The sequence below is a fragment of the Xiphophorus maculatus genome, chromosome 16, assembly GCF_002775205.1.
Source record: "Xiphophorus maculatus strain JP 163 A chromosome 16, X_maculatus-5.0-male, whole genome shotgun sequence".
Lineage (NCBI taxonomy): Eukaryota > Metazoa > Chordata > Actinopteri > Cyprinodontiformes > Poeciliidae > Xiphophorus > Xiphophorus maculatus.
Genome location: NC_036458.1, coordinates 8,343,027 through 8,370,346, shown reverse-complemented (window position 1 = coordinate 8,370,346; position 27,320 = coordinate 8,343,027). Strand labels below are relative to the sequence as shown.

The following is a 27,320-nucleotide window of genomic DNA, read 5'->3' as shown; positions in this document are numbered from 1 at the left end:
GATGGCGCTCTAATTGTCTAATTTCGTCTGTGATGGTACATGTGCTTGCCTGAATTAACACCTCGCAGTAAACCATTAAAGGAAACAGTTTCAAGAAACATGCCCCGTTACGCATAGATGACATTCAGGTGGATCAATGTGTTCTAACAGACTGTAAGCAGAACATAGGCTTTCCGTATACTGCAAATTAGCCAAGTATAGGGTCATCTTTATGTTTTGCCTCTTGTCCCCATGCAATATATATATATATATATATATATATATATATATATATATATATATATATATATATATATATATATATATATATATATATACACTGCTCAAAAAAACAAAGGGAACACTTAAACAACACAATATAACTCCAAGTAAATCAAACTTCTGTGAAATCAAACTGTCCACTTAGGAAGCAACACTGATTGACAATCAATTTCACCTGCTGTTGTGCAAATGGAACTTTGTACAGAACAAAGTATTCAATGAGAATATTTCTTTCATTCAGATCTAGGATGTGTTATTTGAGTGTTCCCTTTATTTTTTTGAGCAGTGTATATAATATATATATAACAATTGTGTCTGTTTTTCATGGTTATCAAGAGTTAAGCAGCTAATATAATTAGGTGCATAATATATATATATATATATATATATATATATATATATATATATATATATATATATATATATATATATATATATATATAGCTAATTATATTAAGTTAAGCAGCTAATTATATTAGCTGCTTAACTCTTGATAACCATGAAAAACAGACACAATTGTTAAGGTAAGCGCCAATAAAACTATCTTCATACACGTCCCAATTTTACAAAGCAGCACCAAGCTGCACAGTTTTTATTGTTTCTTTTCACATCTCAGCATGACTTCATCCTACAACCTGTTGTTTGTTTGTGCCATTCTAGATTGAATCACTGAGAAACCTGCTGACCTCCAGCCTTTTGACACTATTCATTTCTCTCACCTCTTCCTCTGAGCTCTGCTGATAAAATTTGAGTCAACATAAGGAAACAATGAAACAAAGTGAGGCAAAAACAAAATGACACAACTGCAATTGTAATTGGAGTTAGACTAAGTATGAAAACAGAGCAAACGTGTTGTCTTCTTAGAAATTCCTGATCTACAATTCACTGGAAGGTTATTATTGATTTTTTTTGTCTAATAAAGTCAGATAATTACTGCTGAATTGAGGCTTAGACACTTTAAATCCACTGCATTTAAACATAAAGTGATTCATATCATGAAAGAGGTTGGAATTAAACACAAATACATGAACACTATTCTGCCTCCTCCTTACTGAATTGCTGTAATGCTGCCCTGACAAAACATCTTTTTTTTTTTTCCAAACTGGAAGACAAACTGAGCTAGGAACTGTTGACAAAATTCTGCATTATTATGCCCCAAAGCAATTTTCAAGATAAATAACAGTAGAGTTTCCAGGGCAACCAACCAGCCAGTGGAGATGCTGCCAAGGACATCAGTGACGTAGGTATGGATTTTCTAGAATTACCGCTAACCTTCTGGCAGGGCTAATCTCTTCACTTTTGGCAAATTTGACTTTAACAACAGTGTTAAATAACACCCACTCAACCCCTTGCTCCTCATGTATTGGCCTTTTCATGCTTTGGATTTTTGTTCCCTCAGCCTTCCAAAAGAGCATGAGTTTTCTGATAATATAGAGGATTACAACAACAGAGTAATAAAAACGTAATTGTGTAATATTATGTAACTCCTTTTTATTTTTACTTTATTTTTAGGTTGCAACAACACCATAACAGAGTAGTTTTTTAGTTTTTGTTTTGTTGAGTAAATATGATATTTCCCTATAATAAAACATAACGAGTTATTTTATTATTTTACAGCCTTAAAGTTACAACTATTGCATGGACATTTTCTATAGTATATTGGGAAAATGGGAAATTACTATATAATTATATAGAGACAGTTACTTAATTAAAAACTTCATAAAACACAGGCGCTGCTTGGTTGCTCCTTTCCCCAACATTTTCAATTTTAGCATGAACACATGTACCAGCATAACCACTCTACAGTTTATTAATTAAGCGAGGTATAGTATTACCAAATAGCTGTACAAAAATTCTGTTGTTTTTTTTTACCTTCTTATTTGGTTGTTATTTTAACTACTAACTCTTTTACCTTATTAAGCTTAACAATCCATGTTGGGCATTGAACTGTGCCTGCAAATGGCTGGGGAATAAAGTCCTTGTTTAGAATTTCATTTTTATTTCTTCAGACCATGTAAAGGATCTATCTACACTTGTTTATTATGAACTTGTTCTATCAGGTGGTGGTGTAATGTTGTGGGGCACATGTTCTTAATTTATTGCCAACTTAGCAAAATTTAATTTTCTGATCTGGGGATTGTTGACAACATTTTGAATGCATGCCATAGAAAATTCAAGCAGTACTTAAGGCAAAAGGTTCAGCATTCTTACTACTTAGCTATCAAGGAGAGTATTTTAGTACTGTTTGTTTTGGTTTTCTATCAAACCCCAAACATTATTTGTCTTTGTGTTTTATCCTCTTTATTCCGATACTTTATTCATAAAAACTTTTAAAATCCCTTCAGGAATCCACTCTGTGTCCTAAACTCCCATCATATCAGTGGACATCATGTGTGTCTAATGTTCAATTTTCCTCACAATACCTGAGGCTATTGATTCATTTTCTCTTTGTTTTCTCATCATCCCTCCCAATGCTCCAGGCTCTGCTACCACCTCACAGAGAAACAGCATTCTCTAAGGACTTCTTCTGTTTTGGCCCTCGTGCTAGTTAGTCATCTCCTTTTTCTGACAGCACAGCAACAACCAACATCATAAGGAGAGCAAGGAAATTCATCTAAAAGCCAACATACAGTATTTATGTCTTGAGGTTTGCTATCACTGGAACAAATATCGGCTAAAAACTTCTCCCTGGTCTCTCTCCTGCAACAGACAAATTTACTAAACGCCCTCAGTCGCACCTGTAAGAGAGCTGGATCCAGCTGCCACAGTGAATCTTTCATGTGTGGGCACTGAGACAGCTTCACCAGCAGAACTCGCCCAATCATAGCTGCTCTCACAACAGAAGGAAGCAGCAAACGTGGAAAAGAATCCACCTGCAACGCTAAAGCAGTTTTAGAGACAGTTTGTCTCAGACCTTGGAGAACAGACTTTACTGTGAGGATTAAATATATATTGTTCTGTAACACATCTGTGTCATGCCCTAAAGTAATTTGAATCTAACTAGCATATTTGCTTGGCTCTACAATAATGCTAATTAGGCACAGGCCGAATTTTGTTTCTGCAGATGTGAGGAAGCCAAGTGAGCTGCTTCAGCAGGGGGGATTTGAAGTCCCAGTCCTCACTGCAGGAGTGTGTGTCCTTTCAAGCTACAGGAAAAAAAGCACTGAGTAATTTGGAAATGATGAGCTTGTTATACTCGTGCCATGTCTTTCTGCTCTCAAAAAGCAACATATGAATATGTACACAACAGCTTGACCTCACATGGAAGACATTTTCTTTTAACTATAGCAACAATTAATTTTGTACTACAATAAATACAATGAATGCTACATTATCATTATGCACTAAAGACTGTCCTTTTCCATAACGGTGCACAGTTTGACTTCTACCATAGGTACCTTCTCCCTGTAAGAGAAACTAACAGAACTTTGAAGGAATTTAAACATAGTACACCACCATATTGTTGAAAGGCAACTAAAGGTCAGTCACACAATTCAGTGACAGAAACTGCAATTGTCTCATTTGTGCATAGAATTTGTATGTTGTATATATTATTTATGAATACCTAATCATGGCCGTTAAGCACAAACACAGTGAAACAGGCACATCTTTGTTCTGTGCTGTGGTTGAGCTTTGTTGTGTTCAGTCAACTGAATAGATTAGAATGATATAATTTACATTTAAAACAGATTTTTTCCCCCAGTAACTCAATGTTTGCTGAATGACACTGAAACAGAAATGGCAATTAAAATCTAACCACAAATTAAGTTCAAGGTCTACTGCAATTAAAATCAAATAAAAGTGTCAAATGCCTTTGATAACTCTACATAATGCACAAGGTGAAATGAAGCTTGACTTTATTATAAACTAACTAACTAACTAACTAACTAACTAACTAACTAACTAACTAACTAACTAACTAACTAACTAACTAACTAACTAACTAACTAACTAACTAACTAACTAACTAACTAACTAACTATCATAACATCTCTTTCAAACACTACCAGTCTTTATAAATAATTTATTTAGCCATTTCATTTGTATTTTCGCTACAGAAACAAAAAAAGCCAATATAGTACTACAGGATGTAAATATAGGAAAAGAGAATACTGATTGTATAAATCTAAATATTTGTGTGAATTACAATCAACTGCATTGTTGCTGAAATGTGCTTTGCAAATAAATTTGATTGAGTGAATTAGACTGAGATAACTGGAGATAACTGCTGTAATATACCAATAATGTTGCAATAATCATTCATATTTCTGATTTTCCATTTTAACCAAATATTCTGCAACACAACCTCACAGCAGGAACTGGTTTATTTGGTCATTTAAGCTATTCAGTCGACAGTACATTCTTTCTCGCCACTAAAACGTCCAGAAACGTAACAGAAACAAAATGCTTTTTTACAGCTCTGAGGTAGAACACATCCTTACAGTAAAACAAAGGTGACCTCAAACTTATCTGTACTTTGTGGAAAAAAAATCTGCAAATGTGTGGTTATCATTTCACAGCTATACAATATTAAATACACTTTAAAATATACTTGGATACATAAGTGCACTCACTGACAAACACATTCTTTTAACTGCATAATATTTTACACTAAAGAGAAACATGCCATGAATACAAGAAAAGCAAGAAAATGTGTGCAAATACTGTAGAGTTCTAAAAGATTTCTGTAAGTCATCAATCCCGAACTTTGCACTTATTAATTTTTTTATATATCTTAGCTCAAAATGTCTAGTGTCAAACCTGATTCTTACATTTGGCACACAGCAGTGTGCTCTGAGGCATATTTAGAAACTTCTATATGCAGGTGTAAAACTGCACTGTAAATACTTAACTGTTTTGCACAACTGTCTGCAGAGTTACCTTAAATGCACATTTTTCTAAAATGAACAATTATCTCGACACGAGAGAACAGCATTTGCATGCAAAATACAAAACAAACAACTTGTTCCACAAAAAACTACACCTTGATATCCGACGGGTAGATTTAAACCTGACAGGAAGGTCAGATTAGACTCCAGTGATTACACCTGAAAATCTGATCACATTGAGAAAAATCCAGCAACTGAAAACCTAAACTTGGAAATGGTGTTGGTTAAAAAGTTTTGCGAAGATGAGTTATCAATGAGTCACAAGTGATGACGTTCACATCAGGTAGGAGGAACAACAGAGGAGAACTCGTAAGCAACACAGCAACCTTGCAGCCTCGATTTCAATAAATGCAACCAATCATTTGAAAAAAGATTACCTTGGCATATGAAACAAAATTTTTCTTTGCAGCTCTACTCAAACTAGTGGAAGATCTGAATGACAAAACTGTAAGTACTTGAATTGAAATATGTCTGCTGGTAGGTGTTATAGTGGAGTTTAATTGAGCTGACAGTATTAATGAGACAGGAAATAACTTCTCTAAAATCATGTCTACATGCCAATATTAATGTAATGGATTAGAAAGATGGGATTAATGAAGAACATTTTCGGGTTTAGTAGTTAACTCGCTCCCAGTTATTGTGCCTCCCAATTTACCCAAATTTAAATTTGGAATCGATGAAAAAATGTAGACTTTTTCTATATAGTTGCACAGTTGTACATATAAGGCAATCTGCTCTGAAACCGATCTGATCGTTCATCAAGTTGGGTGCTGAAAGGGAGAATTTAGCGTCACTGTGGGCTCTCTCGGCTCCACTCGCCTTGGCCTGTTCATCATTTCGCATTCATTCTGTCGAACGTTCTCCTCATTCATGTGTGATACCTCCGTGGAGCCGGCCTCGAACCCAGGCCCTGTGTTGTCCACGTGAACCACGTGGACTTTATTTCTGCCATTCTTAATGAGGATGCAGCTGAAGACTTTCTTGAAACCTTTGCGGAAGTGTTTGGACACCAGAGCGTACACAATGGGGTTGACGCAAGAGTTGGCATAGGCCATGCAGTGAGAGAGCAGCCTGAAGGCGTAAGTGGTCTGATTGAAAGGGAAGTCTCCGTACAGATAGCACAGTATCACTACGTGGTATGGCAACCAGCATATGCAGAAAAGCACAGTTACAATGATGATCATCTTGGTGACTTTACGCTTGGCTCTCTTAGATTCGGACATACCATCCAGAGGGTCAACGGCCGTCCAGAGGTACTTGATGGTTCGCGTGTACGAGAGGCTCACAACTAGCACTGGAATGACGTAGCCAAACAGGAAGGTGCAGGTGTCTAGGACCTTACGGTTCTGTTCCTCCCAGCCAGGGATACACACAGTGCTGTTAGCAAAATCAATCAGGTCATAGTAGCTAAGATATGGACCTGCAAAGACCAAGGAGAGGCCCCAGATAACCACCATGGCAACCACTGCATTACAAGGGGTTCTCAGCTCTCTGGAGCGCAGAGGGTAGCGTATGGCCAGATATCTGTAAAAACAAAGACAAACAAATTCAATGTGTTCTTAATGTTTCATTGTCTGATTGTAAAGATGTATACAATCATCTGTCATTCTAAATGTTACCAATAATTAACAATATTTATTATCACAAAATATCAGACACATACAACCTGAACCTTCTCAGAAGTTGCTGTCCTATTAAAATTACTCCAAAATAGCATTGGTGATACATTTAGGAGGTCACAAAAGAACTCTAAACAGCAAAAGGAAATTTGATAAAAATTTGTGTCCAGAAGATAGTTTCATGTCAACAGAAGAAATCTACAAGTCAAAAACATTTCCACAGCTCAGTATACAGTAATTAAAATTACAATTTGATAAACAATAAAAGACTTTGTGAAGGGAGAATAGTTGTACCTGTGAGTTTTAACCAAAGACAACACCAATGTTCATTGCTCATGGTTAAAGGTTTTTGAGTCAGTTTTTGATATTGATGTTGCGGCTCCCTGCACAGTCTTTGTATTTGCCAAACTTCCTGTTAATGACCATAAATTAGTCTTAGATCTTGAATCGTTTGCTCAAAGGCCATCATTTGTTTGCAAAATCCATTTCCATATGACTATGTTAATGTACTTCTTATCTTTTAAGAGGATTTTTCTGTGGCTGTACTTTTCTCCATTTGTTATATTTTTAACAGTCTTGTAGTCAGTGCAATAGTGCTATTAGTCTAAACTACATGTTATTGTTCCTTGCTGGGATCAACCAAGCTATGTTTCAGGAGTCAAAGGGTCGGTTCTGTGTATCACCAGCTATTACTGTTAAGTACTTTGAGAACAGAATGAGTTCTATTTAAAGATTATCATTTTACCGTCACCATTTCCCTGTGATCAAATGGTGTTACTAGTTTGTTGCATCTTTACAGGTAAATGGGAAACTAAGCCAAGTCACTTCTCAATTTTCATTTTGCTAGTTATTTAAAATTGTTCTGATCTATATCGCTTGAATCTTTCTGAAAGACATTCAAATTAATTTCTCAACTTGTTTTGATTCTTTCAGTTTGTGTCCAGTACCTGTTTTCTATTAATTCATTTTCCAATTAAATGAAAAAACTACTTCTTTTGAAGTTCAAGACATATGCAGTACAAGAAATACAGATGACTGAAAGTTGTCCGATTTCATCCCACATAACATTAGTAAATAAACAGGTAAGCAAATTAATTTTTATTTCCACTATTAGAAATAATGCTTTTAGTGCTTGGATATTCAACTCCGGCGCCGATAGAGAAGTAATTTTAAGTCCTTACAAGAAAACTTTCCACTTAAATTTACACTGCAAGCCCTTCTGAAGGCGCACTCAGTATGAGTCACCTATTCTTTTTCTTTTTGTTGTATAGAACAAAAAAACAGTTTGCCTTTTCTATTGTACCTAAAAATATTAACAGAATTTGTAAGACCGTGTGCAGCATTCACAAAGAAGATTTTTAATTATTTTTGTACAGTCTGATCTTAAATTTGATTTGATGAGTTGGGCCTGAATTGGAGAAGCGCAGGTAGACAAAACGACAATGAAAAAAAAACATTTATGAACAATAAAAAACAAGTATAAAAGCAATAAAGAAATGAGTACAAGAATAATATTGTGTTACATCCTATATACTTACATAAAATATGTATAAAAACAAAAAGAACTGCTAAAAATCTGGAAAATATTTAGCAAGATAGCCTTTCACTTTTCTGTTTTATAGAATTTGATGTCATCTAAAAACTGACATGGAAATATGCACCAGTAATAAAAGAACATGATCTGTGCTTAAGACAGGTGTTCGCTAAGCATACAATCTGTTGAAACGTTTTATTGTCTCTTTGGATGGAATGAAGAAAATGATGTAAGCTGTTGCTTTCCATTAAACCACACAGTGATAATATCGTCATTACAATGGATTTCACAGTGGTTTAACCGTTATCAGTGTTGGTGCACTGGGTGAGGGTCTGTTTTAAATTGCTGTGTGAAGCTTGCTTTTTTCCTCTACAATATGCACATTATTTATCAGGCTTTCTTAGACAGTCCTGAAGCATGCGTGTTCGGATTAAGGATGATTCTTGGGTCTCTGATGGACAGCCAGCCTGCCTAAAATGTCACCTTCTTTTGGCAGGCGAGAACTGGCTGGATATAGGACATTCACATCCCTTAGCAGAATGCTGAAGTTATAAAAATAAACTAATAACTCACAAAACCAGCACATTGTCATATCCTTTTTTTTGTTTTTAATTAGATATTTGTGCTTGTAGCTTAAAGTTGCATGAGCTGAATGTCTTTTGACAGGTGTCCCCAATATTTCAGCTTCTTTTGCAGTGATTTTAGGTAAAACAGCACATACATCTCTCAGCCTTTTTCATTTATGAAACACTTCAGCCACCTCTCCAGAGACGGAAAGGACAGCTACTCTGCTCTTTGATATTTCCCTGAAATGGTAGCTAAAGGCACTTATGTTTGACATGAAAGGTAGAAAGAAGACACTTTGAACCTACTTGAATGAAGCCTCAGTGGTTCGAACAACTAACGTCCCTGTTTGCAGCCATCCGGCTTTATTGATAGGTGGAATTTGAAAGAAATGTTCATTTTCATCATGTTGATTTGAAATTTGGGATTCAAAACAATGTTGTAACACGAAAAATGGGTGTCCTTTAATTCCACAGATGTGTTATAAAGACAAAAGTTACACTGACTGACTTGGCTCAACCAAGAAGTTACACAAATACCCATAGCTTATGACTGTATTTAGTACACTTTGTATTTCGTACCCTAAAATGTACATGCAAAAACACAAAATACATTTTCAACATGAATTATCTATGAAAACCACGCTTCACCTGGAAATACTGTAAAGCATTTGACTTCTTGAACTTTGATTTCATTCCCAATGATTCTCCACTCACAGGCCTTCTTTTCAGAGTTTTTTTTTTCTATCTGTATGTGGTTCTGCATTTATACAACAGAGTGTGGGGGGAAAAAAACAGAAGAAATTTATTATTAACAGTCTGACTCTGTCAGATCTTTTTTCAGACAGAGGAGGAAACAGTGAGTGAATCCTCTGAAGGGTAAACACAGCCAGTATGAGTAGAGATTCTGCTGCAGTGAGCAACTCCTCAATGACTGTCCATACTGACAGAGCTGATTATGCTACCCAACAACTGTAATAATTACACAGTGCTTTCTCTGCGAGGGGGAATCATTTTTAGCCAGGGACGCTGCATGATTGTCTCATAAGATATTCAATTATAGCTTAATTGTCTTGTGAGGTCGAGTCTTTCATTAATTCTGTTCATGTGTGCCTTTGGGGTTTCACTGCTAGAGTCTGCTTTCTTCACATGGGGAAAAATGCATTCTGTGAGGTTAGCCAATGTCGTTGTTAAATTATTAATTACAATAAACAGATAACATAAAATAAAATAAAAGTGAAGACCTTGAATTCATATTTTTACCTATAAACATTTACTGTACATTCAAAGGCATATAAGAAAACCAAATAGATGAAAAATTACACACTAATAGATTTCACATCTTATAATGCATGATTATTTTTTAGCTTAAAAATTGTGGTTTCCATAGGAATCCATTAAAATTTTTGTCGTCAAGTAATCAAGTAATTAATTCCTCCAATGCTTAAATACTTGTTACATAGAAAAAAACAACAACAACTCACTTCTGCATTCTTTTTCAGAAAAAAAAAGAATGACTTGTGATTTTGGCATATGAGGAGTTAAAATTCTGAAAATTATTCAGTATTTGATGTCTGGTTAAAATCCCCCAAAACAAAACAAAACAAAAAAAACCAAGAAGTGGCACACAAAAAATATTTACTATTTTTAAAGTGGATTTTTGAAGTGGACATAATTTCTCTGTTATGAAGTGTGAAGGTGGTAACTTTTAAATTGGATTCTGCACAAAAACTAATAACAACATGGCATAAAAGTGAGTGCCACAAGAAAGCCATATAACAAGGAATATTGTTGATCTGAATAAAGCCTTTGATTCCATTCACCATGACATCTGAATTAGTTGGATTACAAACATTGTTTTTGAGATAGACTGCTGGTATGATTAAAGAATTAATAATTCTTGGTCATGTAAAATCAGTGCAGGCAGTCAGTTTATAGTCTGATGCTATGACATTACACTTCTGTTTGCCTCAGGATTTTATACTAGGTCCAACCCTTTAAAAGATCTCTTATTGTTTCTCTTATTTGTTTATATGCTGATGACTCCACTTCCTGTACATCTAATTCAACTATGCTACCTGCAGGTCATCATGATGCAGCTCCAATTTTCTTCAAAATGGCTTTTCCATGCTAAATTTTAAAATACAAGTGAAATCAAACATGTTTTAACCATAAATTACCTTAGATTGTTCATTTACTAAATATCAATGGTACAGCATTAGAACTTATTTACTTCAATTAATATTTAGGTTTCTGGTTTGCTCACAGTATTTAGACACTTGTTGCATCAAGTCAAATCAAGACAAAAGTGTATTTATTCATCTCATAAATACATGTAACTGTAAGAAAATGGAAGCAGAAAACAAATCTCTATTGAACACGTTACTTTTATTTCCTTTTAAGAAAACAAAAGCTATTGGGAATCAATGCAATTCCTGAGAAATTTCTGAGCAGTACCAATATTGGGATTCATCTGCAAAATATATTTGAGGAGATTTCTTTCTTTCAGTTCTTAAGGATTAAAATTTAAATAGAGACAGACTGTTCTTTCTTTTAAAAGTACAAAGAAAGAAAGCATTCATGAGCTGCACAGCTACAGCTTTAGAGTATTCTGAGAGAATAGTTATTAATTTATGCATGTACTGTATGTGTGAGATGTGTTAGTTCTCAATAATGAATCACAGCCTTTAGGGAAGTGAGGAATAACTTAAGGCTTGATGGGCTTGAGTTAGTCATTTGAGTGGGGTGGATTTCTAATTCAAGACCCAAAATAAAATCAATAGCGGAACAAAGAATCGACAAAGGATTTTCCTCATGCTTCCACACATTCATTGCTCTAGAGGTAAATTAAGAAGATAAACAAAACAGAATGAGGATATTCGATCAACCAAATGCTGTATTAAAGAGTTTTATTGGTATTACATTTTTAAATCTAATAAAAGTAGTTAAAAGAAATGAAGACTAGTTCAACATTATTGGATTGCAGAGGCAAAAATACAAGGACATGTTGCTTTAAAATGCTTGTAATGACTTTGAAACAAACACCTTTTGGAGTCACTTTATTGAAAATCTGAATTACAATTACTGTAGAATACAGCTAAACTGGAATAGAGTTAATTAGGAGTTAGGTTAGAACAGAATAAATCTATTTAATCCCAAACGTTAATCGACTTACCTGTCAACTGATACAGCAGCCAGTGTGAAGCTGCTGGCGTACATGGTAAGGTTGATGAAGAAGTGGACCACTTTGCACATGAAGGAGCCAAACACCCATCCCTCCAGAGAATAGATGGTGGCTTGGAAGGGAACGCAGAAGATTATGAAGAAGAAGTCAGCCACGCTCAGGTTGAGTATGAACAGGTTGGTCGTGTTGTATCCGAGCTGGCCGCTCCGCAGCAGCACAGCGAGCACCAGGCTGTTGCCGATGGTGCCAAGCAGAAAGATGAGGGAGAAAACCACAGACACAATCACACTGGTGGGGTTCAGCTGGTAGCTTTCAGAAATGTTGGCCTGTCCTCCTGTCCAGCTGAAATCCTCAAAGTCAGACATTTTGGTGAATCTAGAAGGAAAGAAGAAAGATAATTAAAACATATGTCTGAAACGACACTTATGGTGCACATCTTAAAATGAAAGCTATGAATACATTTAGAAAAAGAGACAAGTCCTCTGAGGAAGGCTAATGGTGAATGTGCTGACATGATGACAAAGGTCATCTCATGCAGGGTTAATTGCAACGGAAATGACAAACCTCCATTCAGCTGAAATGGAGGCTTGAAACTCCGAAGGTTTTGGAAATGGTTTGCAAATTTGCACAGACCAAGAAAAATAAGACTCTATATAATAGAGGGTAGTGATATCTAACCAAACAGTAACTAGCAAAATGTTATTTGTGGAGAAAAACTACATAGAGATGATGGTCTAAGTTGGTGGCAAAATGGATGGAGGTTAATGCAGGGAAACTGTTGAAGAAAATCTGGAGGATGCAAATGATTTAATGCTGAAAAAGATGTTGAAAAGCAATCTGCCATATATATGATGGTCTGATTGCTTGATTAGTTAATTAATTGAAAAACAGTGAAAAAGGTTTTCAGATAATGACAATTACTAATTCAGTTTAGATGCAGATAACAACATTAGAAGACTGTGCTGGGAGCCGCATCATCAATATCAAAAACTGATCAAAGCAAATGTAAATGTTGCTCAAATTTAGCAACAGTGATAAATTTATCTTTAAGCAAATAATAGTTTGGTTTTTTTTTGTTTGTTTTCTGCCAGTTGTATCCTTACTGTTTTGATGCTATATAATTATGTGATGCACTGCTGCAGTTGACTTCAAGAGGTAATTGGACCAATAAGCGACTCGCTGTGCCCGAGCTCAGCTCCACTCCACCATAATTGAATGGATCGCTTCTCTACCCCACCACTATCTGAGTGCTCTGCTTAAATTTACTCAGCGAAAACAAAAAGAGCATGAGCTCATTCGTGGATACTGGGATGCTTCCCTTCCTGACATGGCTATATAGAAGCATTGATCCCTACCAACGATTAGAGACCCACTCGTCTCTGTCATATTCTGGCCTTAAACAATGTCGTATTGAACCCTCTGACGTGCAGGATCGGGTAAAGTAATGTCTCCAATGACGTCAATCTGCTCTCATGTCATAGGTATCCTCATTTCACATTGCACGGCAGCCAGCCATCGGTACAAAATTGAAACTAAAGTGGTCCACTTGGAGGTGAATCATAGAGTCACACACATAGCAAAATATGTCTAAACACGTTTATATTCCAACAAAGAGAGTGTTTTTTTTTTTTTTTGTATTAAAAGGTGCTAAAAAACAACAGGGTTTGTAATTTATTATTTCCCTTACTATGAGGCCATTTTTGGCAGTTAATCGTTAAAAGCCAGTTTATAATTACAGGTGCTAACGGAAGTAATGGGTGTTTGGTGACAAAGAGGATATGCAAAATTCTAATTATGCATGATCATCTTCTCTAATTGTGCAATTAGATCATTTGTGAAATGAGGCAATATCTGCAATTAACCCATAATCCACAGACACCTATTTATCAGCACCAACATTTGTTTTTATTGCTGGTTCTGCATCACGACTTTGAGTGGCGGTCTTTTGCTCTGAGGGTGATCATCGGGCTTTGATGCTGCAGGATGTGACAGACAGGACAAAGAGGCCGGGGTGTATTTGTTTCAAGTATGTTTTTATCAACTCTTCATTTTTTTTTAAAGAAAATTTTTTCTTTTTTTTTTCCAGTGAGCAGACTTATAGGAACAACTTGCTCTTTGAGATCGCCATTGATTTTCAGGAGAAAATCAAAACCAATCAATATGAATTCACTCTCAAAGTAATGCACTTCATTTAGAAATTGTGCTCTTTGTAATAGCATTTGAGCGCAATTGTGCTCTAAAATTGAAGCATGTGAAACTTTCAATCTACACAAACTACTGTCTTTTTCTTTTTATGTCGTTGGCACTGCGGTATTTATGTTACGGTTGCAATTTTGTATCATTAATGAGATCAGAGAAAGGAAGCAACCCACGCCTGTCACTGCTGCTTACTGACCTCATTCAGGGACCAAGCAGGTTCAATGAAGAGGAAAAAGCTGAGATTTTCTCTACAGCAAATGAGCAGCTTGATTATGTTTGATAAAGCTTTAATGAGAGGCTACTCATCACCCTAATCAAAATAATGTTATTCCCTATCAAAGAGATGGCAAGGGCAGGCTGAAAACACCAACGTGAAAGATTCTTGAGTTTCAGCTTCCTGTTAAATAAAGAGACTATACTTTTTTTTCAATCTCTTAGGAAACAATGGACATGTTTATCATCTGCTTTTTAAAAAAAAATGTTATAAGTATAATGGAAAAGTACAACATTATATGTCAAGTTATTTCTAGCTACAGATTGAAAAAACAGATGCAGGAATGCCCCGATTAAATTTATATAAAGGGGATCACACCTGCTGCCTGCTGCTGCAGAGGAATTTACTTCACAGCTCCGTTCCAGATTTAGGCAGCGCTAAACACACCTTCTTATCCTTAAGGCTACGCAATTTGCACTGATATAAAATGCTAGTCTACAGCAATATGCTAGTGGTAAGACTTCAATCAGAGCTGGACGTGTTTCGGGATCACTGGGATCAGAGGAAATGGGGACAGATGAGCAGATGCTTCATGGTCTGGTACATGCAACACTAGACATGCAGTAAAATTCAGAGGCTTTGGTTGTGCTCTGTGTGATGTATTTGGAGGTGTAATTAGGAGTTAAAGAAAAGGGATCAATAAAAGAGTAAAGGAAACAGGAAATCCAAAGAGAGATGAAGAGATCGACGGGGGTGTACCACAGCCAAAATCAGAGTCAGTGGAAATATATGAGCCTCAAAATAATAAGCTTCATCCTAAATAAGAAACAAGACTCAAACACACACACTATGAGAGTCAAAGTTAAGATATGATAAGATAAGCTATGTTTGTGATGAACAAATGTGAAGAACAAATACATGTTAAAGATCAGGATACTAAATGTTTGGCAGAACGGTTTATTTTTATCTTGCATAACCAGCAACAGCAGGATGCAGATCAGTCATGGGTGCTGCAGAGAAAACCTACCGGACTGATGATGCTGGACAGTATCCAAAGCCTCCCAATCTTCTCCGATTAGGTACAACACTCCCAGGGGACCAATTCTGTTATCATGCTGATTCCTTTTGTACAGACGTCTCTTCACTACCAGCATCTGTCGCTGTCTGCCTGGGTTGCTGGTGTCTTACTCTCTTTCTCCGCCTGCCTCCCCCCCTCACAAGAACTCCTCCTCCACATTCACTTTAATGTTCACACTTCACTGCAGAGAAAGATGGGAGAGAACAGAGGTATGGAGGGAGGTTTTAATGCCTGCCGGGCTCACTGTCACTGTGTAATCAGGAGGTCATCTGATAAACAGTTGCCAAATATAACAGAGTGTGAACCCAGACCCTAAATTGTTAAACAAAGGGTTAACTTATTGCATTGCTCCATTTACATCAACAGCCATTGCCTGGTAAGAAGAAGACTGAGTTATTCACTGCAGACAAGGTGGAAAATGTCTCAAAATTTTACACTTTGTTTAAGCTTTAGTTAGTTAGCTAATGTTTTGCAGTATTAAGGTACAGATAAAGGTCTGGAAGGGAATTATAAGAGCACAGAATACATCAAAAACAAACAAGATCTTTGTTTTCTTATAAGCAATATACATTAATATTCAACCGTTAATTATCTTTTGCTTACCTGAGATTGGGCTGTAAGGTCTGAAAGGAAAACCCCAGACATTCCTCATCCCAGAATTACTCTCCTGCTCATTCCAGGGATCCCAATGTGTTCAAAGGCTGGAAGAGTTATTTATAGTCCCTCCAGCGGGTTCAGGGTTCGCCCCAGGGTCTCCTCCAAGTGGGATATGTCGCAAATTTTTGACAGGAGGCATCTACTAGGTTGATGCTCTATCACGTGCCCAAACCATGTTGCCTCACCATGATGGAGAAAAACAGTGTACACTGAGCTTCCCTTAGATGACTGAGTTTCTCCCTCTCTTGGCCAAGTCAGTCTATTTTATAGAGGAAGCTTGTTTTAGCTGCTTCTAGCCAGGATTTAGTTCATCAATTGTGAATCAGTTCTCATGACCAAGTGATGGTTGGTCAAATACTTAAGTGAGAGTTTTGCTTTTTGGTTCAATTCTTTGTTCACCTGAACAGATTGGAGAATTGCTCACATTACTAGAGACAATTTCTCCAATCTGTCAATCCGTCTCCCACTTCATCTAGTTTTCAGACAATATAAAAACAAAAAGAAGCTGTCACCCTTAATGGCAACTGAGATCCCAATTCTTAGACTTAGAAGGAGAGACTCTCAACAACTTCATACTTTGCCACAGACAGTTCCAAACTGATGGCTATGGCTTGGGTACACCAACAGAACCGCATTGTCCATCAAAAGCAACGTTGAGCGAATGGCTTCATAAATTCATTCTTACCATGAGCAAAGCATAAGATGAGCAAAACCAGGAATCTTTGGACCAAACAAGACTTTCTCCAAACATCATAGTGTTGAGCATAAAAATAATCTCCTTCTTGCAGTCAGCTTGAGAACCTTCTCACAAAAGTTGTGATATTTAAATAGTAGTAATTTAATGTAAATAAATGTAATTTAACGTGATGTAAATTTAAATGTTAAATGTTTCCACCTATACCATTTCTCTACCATGTCAATGTTACAAAAGGATAGAAAGTAGAAGAGGAAAAAGAATTAAAAGGATTTTAATAATGAAACTTGAGTGCAGGAAGGGCGAGGAGTAATGCAATGGATTGCAGAATTTCCATTAGCAAAAATAGTGGTGTGGTTTATATAACTATCATTGATGTTTAATTCATATTTGAATATCTTAGAATTTATAGGAAGACCAACCTTTCAAAGCTGTAAAATGTGTACACTACCAGGTTCTGCTTGTACATTAATAACTTACATGAAAGCTGTAAACATTTTCAGTGCCAAATGTAAGCAGATGATGCTGTAACATAACTGAAAGCATCCACAGGAGGTTTCAGAAACTTTAAGCAGACAGTTAATCTCCCAGTGGTTTAAGAATAACTCTCTGTGTTTTACCTGCCCCCAAGCTGTTTCAATGTTTTTGACAGTCAAATCACTTATTGCCAAAGCAACATCTAAACGTATATCAGGATTAAAGTGTTGTGTTGCGTTATGAACTGAAAATTAAGTCATATTTTTTGTTTTCTATTAAATCTATGATAAAACCTGCTGAGATCAAGATGTCTTTCACAAGAGTGAACTGGCCAAGAAAGGTAGTAGCATGCCACAGTGGCAAGTCAAACAGAACACACACACCCACGCACACACACACACACCCACAAAGAATCATTAAGAATAAATAAAATACAAACAATTTGACAAAAAAGTGCAGTAGTTATGACAATAGCCATTCAAAATGTAAAAGCAGTGACAATTTAAGATTTGCAATACAGGCACTGTTGACAGGTTTTCCATTGTTATTTTTTTAAGACTGGGCAAATCATTTTAAAATTAAAATTTTTTCTTTTAAAAGTCAGGGATAGACTGTCTACTTACAGTCTGATCAACTAGTTTGATATAATATTTGCACAGTTTTCCTTAAAACCTGTCTCCTGCTCTATCAGATGTAACTCTAATCTCTGGTTAGGCCTCTTAAAACTGTACTTTTCTGCAGATAAAGATATCCTATTGTTGAGTTTGTTGAATGCTTCAAGTTATTTTTGATATATGCAGCACTTCCATAACAACTGAATGTGACATAATTATTACTTGATTGTGCTGCAACATTGAATTATGTGTCTAGAAAATACATGATTCTGATTCCTCCAAAAGGCACAATTTGCAGAGCAGAAAAAAAGTCAGTGATTAGTAAGGTCCATTTTCCACTTGATGTCCATGGTCCACCATCTCCTTTTTTTCTTTTTATCTTGTATTCACACTGAAGAGTGGTATGATTTATACAAAAGTAAATCATTCAAAAGAAACAAACTCATTTTTCACATTAATAACTGCAATTGCCTTGCAATTCAAGATTATTTTTCTTTCAGCTCTTCGTTAATTGCTAGATAGAGATCAACAGAAAGATATGCATGGGCAGACAGAAATATCTATATAGAAGAGCCGTTTTGTCGGCTTTGAAAAAAAAAGGATCCAATTAAATCCAAAGGCAGAGGAGGAGGAAAAGAAGGAAGTGAAGGAAAAGTAGAAAAAAGAAGATGGAGAAAACCTTCTGTCCTCCAGAGCATTGGAACCATACTTATAATCTTCACTAGAGGGTTGTTAGATGTTTTATCCTCTCTGATGTTTAGGTGTACTATAATGGAATAAGATTGCTGCAAAAGTTAATATTACCATCACAAAATCAATTAAATATATTTAATTCTTCTTGATAATTATGAAGGCTTCATGTACACTTTGTCACTGTATAAAGTAAAAAATGAATTAGATTTGAAGATTTCAGAATAAAAGACCAACTAGCATTTGTCAATCTTTTGCTATCCATCACTTAATGCATTCAGAAGTAAAAGATGAGTTATTCATTATTTTTTCTCCCTCCATACGTTAGTGAGGTGGAATAAAATTAACATATTTTGTATAAGCTAATTATTGTTGTTAATTAAATCTTAAATAAATAAATGCTTCTCTGTGGCTCTAATCTGAAGTCATTGCATGCAGATGTAATAATCCGTCCTGCTTCTTTCTCTTCTTCAGCAGTCTATCAATCAAACTTTGAGGTGCTCACACAGCACCAGCTGTAGTTGTTTCCTGATGGCTGTGATAAAAGTTTTCACACTGTCAAAGTCCATTTCTAAGCTTAAAAGCTTTGCACTTTAAAGAGTACCTCACTTTCACATTTACGTATGCACTGATTCTGCTGTCTCTAAACACACACTAGTCACTCAAGCTCCGAGGATTTCCTCGTCTTCAGCATGCTCCAGTACGGACAGAGAATGTTCATGGTCAATTCATTAGGGACAGGCGCTGTCTGATCTCAATCTGGTGCACGACTTGACTCTGGATACTGAATTGTAAATGAAACAGCATTCACTTGTAGCCTCAGAACCTTCAGCCTGACACATTTCATCCTACCTCTGTTCAGAGTGCGTGCTCTGACTGATGGCATCACTGTCAGAATTCATCCATCAATAACCTGCGGGCAAAACAACATCATTCACACAGACCGAATACCTGTTGGACTTGAAACAAAACATGTTTTTTTTTATTTTTTAAAGGACATAGCACTGCCGATATGTCACATATGTTTTGCTTTTAAATATTGCAGTTTCCATTTTTAAGCTCTGGATTATATTTCTTTTTTTAAAACGAATTTATCTGCATTTTAAAAAAAAAATCAAGCTACAATGATGAACAAATAAGAAAATTAATTGAGAAGGAGAAAGACAAATGACACAAATTTGAAAATATTTTACAAATAAAAATAGAAAATTATGGGAAGCAATTTATTATAAGACTGAATTAAGTGACTGCTGTCAGCATGTCTTTGTCTCTTTCTACTTAGGAGAATAACAGGACAGATTATTTGTGTAAGTGCCCTCAGCATGTTTCTCTGTGAAACAGGGAATCTGAGCTAAAACTGAAATTGACATTGGAAGTGAAGGGGTGTGAGACAGACACCGATCATAAATTTAGATTATTGTTCAGTGGTTCCAAAACAACTTCTTTTGTGAATGCTTCAAAAAATATCACAGCCTCTCCATATAAAAAGAATAAGTAGCTTTGAGAAATAAATTCTCTTTCTCAAGAAAGACACGTTTCATGATTTTAGTGAGACTAATTAATCACACAAGCTTTTATTTAGGAGAAGGCAGGTGAAAACATTTGCAAATAGTTTTTACATTATTATTTCTGTTTGAAAGTAGCATATAACTGTAATAATTATGGGTTACTTTGTGTCGGCCTGTCACAAAAGAAATCCAATAAAATACTCTCAGAATCGCAGTTGTAATGAAACAATTCTGAAAATGTTCAGTTGGTTGTACCGTAGGTTTGGCAATGGCATGGCACACATGTTCAAGAATATAAATTCACAAGTGATGCTGGCACTTTGTCGACCCTGACTGATGCTGATTCCAACTGAGAACATATTTCACTGCCTATTAATGAAACAGGGCCGCCCCCGATTTACAAAAAACAAAAAAAAAAAAAGGGAAAGGGAGAGAACAATAGCCTGAGCCAAAGCAAACAGTTTTGTTAGGACAATGATGGAGCTCCGCCCTGACGAAAGGCAAATTGAGATTCAGAAATACCTTTGGGTGTTGTTTTGTGTGAATGTTTCCATGGTAACAGCAGATGGATTACCACGAAAGGACGAGGAAAAAACAACAACAAACTATTGATTTGTGTGACATTTCTCAAGAGTTGCCTACATTGAGGCTTGAATTATTAAAAAGCAGCTTGCGACAGGAAATCAAACATATTTCTGCTTGTTACTCAGAGAGTCGTAGAGATGGGAGGCTGTGGGGTCTCAGTAGCAGTCTGTCAGCTACTGTTTGCTCACATTAAGTTATTTAAGGCAGATTTCTAACATGCCAAAACTAATTTGCTTACTTATTTTAACATTAAAGAAAAAATAACAAACAGAAAGCCATCCATGCTTTTATTATGAAGGCTAAAAAGTGGTTTAAAGAAGAGCTTTCTTTAGATGATGCCCTGCGTTCTTCTGCGTTCCTGTAACATGGTGATGATAAACAGAGCAAACTGAAACCCCTGGATGTGTAGCCTGTGGGAAAACAGCTCAAGTGTTGACAAGCAGTCAAATTGCTCCTATTATAAAAGTGTGATAAAAATACTGATGGAATCATTATCTTTGAGAGGCTACAAGCTCAAAATAAAAAAAAATAACACACTGGCATCTCTGTCATTTCAAGCAAACACTCATTAATTAGTGTTCTGCTGCAGAACAACAACAAGCATTTAGGATTGACATGTTACTGTGAAATCAATTAGATCGTGAGTACATGGTTTACATGGGAAGCTTTCATTGGACCTCGCTTTATTGGCCCTGTCTTAGCGCAGGGGATCAATCACAGCAATGTCCTCAGAGGAAATGAGAGGTGCATCAAAGGTGAAGGCTTAAACTTAGCTTCTTACCTTGGCTCATGATTCCTTGAGTGTTTACATTAGCGGGAACTCACAGTGAGCGGGGCTAGTGAAATAAAAGGTTTCTATCTACATTGTCTCCAAGGATTGATTGGCTTGGCCTCCTGATGAAAAAATTACTCAGTTTCACTTAAGAAAACTGTTTTGTTACAGACTGAGGTGTCTTTGTTAAATTTAACACGGTGAGGACAGAAATTAAAAATATTTATTTGACTGATAGGTTTACTGAAATATCTGCGACACAGATTGGGTGAAACTTTCACACCCAGCTTGGCAATGTTATTCACTCGCAACATATATACAAATCTGAAGCACCACTTATCACAAACAGAATGGTATTAGGAAGGAATCTTTCCATATTGGAAGCCTAGATGAAGTCACAACATTTGAGGCTGACCTAGGGATTTTCTGAAGCTCACATCAATCATATCCCCCTTTCCTTTGTCCTTACAAAAATCAATCGATAAAACAAAAACAAAATTTTGAGCCTTTGTTCCGGTAGTGCAAAAAATAAATTAAAATATTTTTTATGTTTGCCCTATTTTGCCTAGATTTATTTGTACTGATTTATTTGTATTTGTAATAATTTACTATTAAATTATAATATCAAAACTATTCACCTGCTATACACAGTAGCTTTACCGTTGAATTACTCTGCCTTTCAAAGCTTTCCAGTTATTCTCAACTGATGGAAAACTCTGAAAGTCAACATTGAAGAAATATGCAAATTTCATTTTAAAAGACTGCAGTGAAAACCATCCGAAAAGTTCAAACACTGGAGGCTGATTAAACATCTTTGCACTGAGCTTTTCAACTGGGAACATAAAAGGTGTCAAGTGGGAACATAAATCCAGAGCCAACTGGTTACTTGGCTCATTAGAAGTGTTTCAGCAGGGAACTGAAATTTGATTGCAGAAGGAAATTAGAAGAGAATTGCAGCGCCGCCATGGGTCAGTCCAGGTCTAGGCTACACACTGTTTTTGATTACCCTCTTGTTGTCATAGAAACTAATGCAGATGATGATATGTCTGCACTTAACATCAAGTACAGCAAATTTGTCTTAGTTTGTGTATTTGCTGGAGTGCTGTTTGCCTCATTGCATCTAAAAGTGAAAGCAGTAGACAGTAAACATCTAGAATCATATTTGTGCATCACTGAAACTTTAGCTCACTGCTTAACATGGTGATAACAGAGACATTTTACCTCATATTTTAAAATGAGGGAAATATGAACAGCTTTCATCTGCTGTAAGCTGTTCAGCTATTCAGTTTGTGTTTAAAATTCCCTTTTATGTGATGTAGATCAGTGTAATCAGATTAAAGTCACACACACACGCACAGCCACAGCACAACAGCACGGTGATAGCAAACTGAACAAAGGATTCTCTGCTGAACAATTTCAGCAGCAGTCCAGGACGACTGACATAATTTATCAGTAAAAAAAATCCCCCAGCAGGCATCAAATTAATTTAGAAACACCATTTTAAACAAAATGTTACTCTAAAAAAACAAATAAATTACAGTGCCAGGTTAGAGGAGCTGTTTCTGTATTTCCACTGGTTATTAGGAAAACAATGACAGCCAGTAGCCAATTTCAGTAGGAACAAGCCCAGCAGCTATACTCAGGTTGTTGTATGAAAAATTATGCTCAACTAGTACAATATGGCCTAAAGTATGGCATAAAAATGTACACACACCACCAGAAGCCTGAGCTGTTCTTATAAGTCAGGATGCCTTCATGCTTTTATATATTTTCCACCAAAAACTGACCTTTTACCTAAATGTTACAACTAAATTGAGATTAACAAGTGTCCTGTTTTGGTCTTCTGCTGCTGTAGCCCATCTGCTTCAAGGTAAAAACTGTTGAGCATTCAGAGAATCTAAAAATTTGTTACATACTTATATTACAGATTTATTCCAAGTTCTCTTTCCACTAAATTCTACACACATTAAGACGGTGAGAAGTGTTTTTCAGATGTACTTTTTTTTAAAAAAAAAAAAAAGCAAAGAAATCCCATTTGAATAATTATTTTATTGCTTAATACTTTGTTGATCCACCCTTGGCAGAAATTGCAACCTCAAGTCTTTTTGAATGATAATATTATTATATTATTTGCTTTTTAAAAGAAATATATTTTCAAAACACTCACAAAATTGAATTCACATTTTCATAAAGGGGCATTTCTGTATAAAAACTTTGAGGAAAATTTTGAATTACTATAAAATGAAACAAGGATTTAACATTACAAAATGTGAAAAAACTGTATGTAATCTTTCCAGATGCGCTGTATGTTAGTGGTAACGAGTGTGTTTTTGTGCTAATGTTCTCTTGTTTTCCTAGTCTCCTTTGACCTTTGACATGAGCAAGGCATCTTTGTCCACACAACTGCTGCTTGCTGTTTACTTTCCTTTCTTTAACTTTGGACATTCTAAGAAAATCCCTGGAAGCTGAGTGAGCACTTTCTGAAATTTTCAGAACAACCTGACATCACCAAACAAAAGACACTAAATTCAAAGACACTAAAACGACTGTCTCTTTCACAAAGCATGCTTGCATTGTCCATTGGAAGAGCAGCTATTTTGCAGAATAGAAAACTTTAAACAAGTGGTGCTGGTGTTTAAGTATAGGCTAGGAAGAAATATTTTATTTAAACAATCAACTGAAAAATGTAGGATTCAGCTGAAGGAGCATATTCGCCTGGCACTGAAAACAGTGCTTTGTCTTTTATTCATGCATTACTTGTCCTTTTGTCTCTTCTCCAGTGACCTTAAAACACTGAGGTTTTTTTTTGCCATTTTACACCTATCCAATCAAATACCCACTGCAGAGAGAAATCTTCTACTTCACTGCACACTCTTAGTCAAGTGTTACCCCAGGATGACACACCCTGGCTTCAGCTAATCCATGAATTCACTAGAGAGCTAAAACGTGAAGGACAGACAGTAGCTGGAAACCAAATATCATGGCCCTACAACATGATGGTTGAGCTATTAATTTGTGAAGAATTTGCCTGACTTGCTAACATAAACGCTTTTTTGATCAAATAAATCATTTGTGCACAGAGACATTCAGTCCAGTGAGGGGGAAAAAAACCTAAGATATTTCTACTGTTTTTGCTTTTTTGAACATGAGTGACATGAATAAATACAAAAAGCAATTTTGAAATTATAACTTTGTTAATTAAAAGGAAAAAATCTATCCAAACCAACTTGGCCCTGTGTGAAAATGTAGGTGCAGCCTCTATTAGGAACCTGTGATCAGTCCCATTTGATGAGTGACTCTTACATTGTTTTGCTGCCAGACCTGTAGACTATAGAAACCATGTAAATAGAACCTCTCTGACAACATGAAGTAAGGTAAAAGATCTCAAAAAGGAACAGATCTGGCCTCTGTTAAAATATATAAAAAAGAAAACAACAACTGAAAAACAAGATTGTTGACATTTTTCAGTTTGGAAAGGGTTAGAAAATTATTTCAAAGTTGCAGTGAGAGACATTATCAACAACAAAACAGGATAGTGATGAACCTTCCCAAAAGAGGTCGACTGACCAAACTTACCAACCAAAAATAGTGTCAACAACTACTCTGGTAATCTCCAGAAGAATAATGTCTGGCTGTGTGTTTTGTTAACTTAACCCTTTCATGCATGAATTATGGTCCTTTGTGTCAAAATTTTTTCAATTTTTTAATTTTTTTTTCTTAAGGCATAAAAAAAGGTAGGAAAATGTTTTAGTAAAAAAAAATATATATATATATTTATATATATATATATATATTTTATGTGATCAATTGTAATTTTCTCCAAATACAAAGTTGTTATTTGAAAAATGCATCAGTAGTATTGTTCCTTAGGGGTTATCTGATGTCACAATATTTTTTTTACTTGCAAGAGTCGTCTACAGTGGAAGGAGGGACCGGGTCGGTTCTTATGCTTTTTTGTCTGTTGGCCATATTGTATTTAACAAAAATAATTTCTTGCATTTGCAGCTGATGGCCAGTAGTTGATGGTATATTTTATGATGCATTAGTGTCCACTTCAGTGGTCTGTGTGCATTTATAACATAAAAATCCACAGGAAGCACAAGAAAATGGCTTTTAGATAGCTGTCCACAGTAGTGACCACTATGCATGAAAGGGTTAAGCTCAAGCGAACATGGATAATGAATCCAGACAATGATCAGAAGAGTAGCAGTAACATTGCCTCAGAATGACTCAAAAAACCGAAGAAAAATGAGGCATTGTGCCATATCCTTAAAAATACCGTCCTTTTTCAAAATGTATTATATTTTGTGGAATTAAAGCAATTCTACAAAGAAGAGCAAGGTACAAATCCTCCACAACAATGTAAAACACTAATTTCCAGGTATTTCAAACATTAGAAGGCCATCATTGTTGTCATGCGCAACATAGTTATTAGGTTTTGTGGGTAATTACTTTTCAACTCCGGGCTAGATTGGTTTGTAGAGCCTTTTCCCTTGATGAATGAAATCATTACTTCAAGACTGCATCTTGTATTTACTAAGGCTACCCTTGTCTGACATTAAAATCTATTTTATCTAAACCTAAGCAAAGGGGGAAGGAAACCCAGGTGAAATCTGTTAGGAGGGAAATAATGTTTCACAGTACTATATCTTCTTACATGTGACTTGGACTTGTTTCTTATTGATCATGGCACACTTTCTCCATGTTCTTGTGCTCTTTGAAAGATTCATGCGGCGCTTGGAAAATGAGAAGCAGCGATAATTACACGCAGCAGCACAGTCGCAGAACGAGAAGCAATTAATGGAAGCTGAAGCAGAAACCCAGCCACAGCTTGTGAATGCTGAACTATTTCTCAGTCATCCGAACATATAATGAAAAGTAGATGAAGAGCTTGGAAAAATGATTTTTGGTTTGCTTTCTGACTGTAATTGTCAAAACATGGACGGATTTAGTTTTTTTTTTTTTTTTGGTTCCAGACAACATCTGTAATGCGCCAACAATAAAGCAATCAAATGTTTTCCTTGTTTTACTCACAAGTAAAACAACTGACTGAATCTTGTTTGATTCAGTCAGACTTCCCAATATAAGTTTCATCAGTCAGTTGAAACAAATTACATTCAAACATCATTTGTTTGACCACTAACTATGCATGTGTGCTTAATGCATAATGATGTTTACAATGCTTTTACTCTGTCACATGCTCCTACCTTATTATGACTGAACACTACTCATGTGTTCAATGGCAAAGCAGTTAGAATTATGGGGGAAAATAAAAACAGGCAGTTTTTCTCTGTCTGGTTTGTTCCACTTTGATATCTGAATGAATGTCAAGTATACTTATCACGCTGAGCTTCACTATACTTACCGAGTCTACAGCTCGCAGTGCTTTATGGCTGCAATTAATATTGTTTTCTGCTCAAATTTTCATGCATGACAGTAAATGACACTTTGTTCTTTGAGTCTAAGCAACAAAAGTATCATCATTGCACACTGACTGTACTTTAAACCTTAGTTTACAATAAAATACTTGCTACTTACTTGTTGTAGATAATAGATGTTTTCAATTTATATAAAATTAGGAGGAACCTTTGTCCTATGAAAGCTCCAAGTTATAGTTTGCAGTGAATGGGGAAAGTTGAGTGAGCTGTACTGCGTTTTGGTCTTGTATCATTGGTGGTGCTACTAGTAAATAAGCTGAGCATCTGATTTATAATAAGTGCATGTTTTAGCAAATTAGTCACTCAACATCCACAGTCTGCTGTCCAGCTGGTTTACCGAAGCA

At 35.9% G+C, this 27,320-nt stretch overlaps 1 protein-coding gene across 1 annotated transcript; it reads right to left on the bottom strand.

Moving 5' to 3' along the window:
* Positions 1-4,571: 4,571 nt before the first annotated feature.
* Positions 4,572-15,703, bottom strand: LOC102226466 (galanin receptor type 2-like). The gene is made up of 3 exons (XM_005796787.2): positions 15,491-15,703; positions 12,042-12,425; positions 4,572-6,674 (listed from the first exon to the last, which is right to left on the bottom strand). The coding sequence occupies exons 2-3, from the start codon at positions 12,413-12,415 to the stop codon at positions 5,909-5,911; spliced, it is 1,140 nt and encodes a 379-aa protein (XP_005796844.1). The 5' UTR covers positions 12,416-12,425; positions 15,491-15,703; the 3' UTR covers positions 4,572-5,908.
* Between the last annotated feature and the right edge of the window lie 11,617 nt (positions 15,704-27,320).

Coding starts and splice junctions, on each gene's coding strand:
- LOC102226466 (XM_005796787.2), bottom strand. CDS start 12,415: ATGTCTGACTTTGAGGATTTCAGCTGGACAGGAGGACAGGCCAACATT. Junction 6,675..12,041: donor GCTGCTGTATCAGTTGACAG/GTAAGTCGATTA, acceptor TTGTTTTTACAG/ATATCTGGCCATACGCTACC.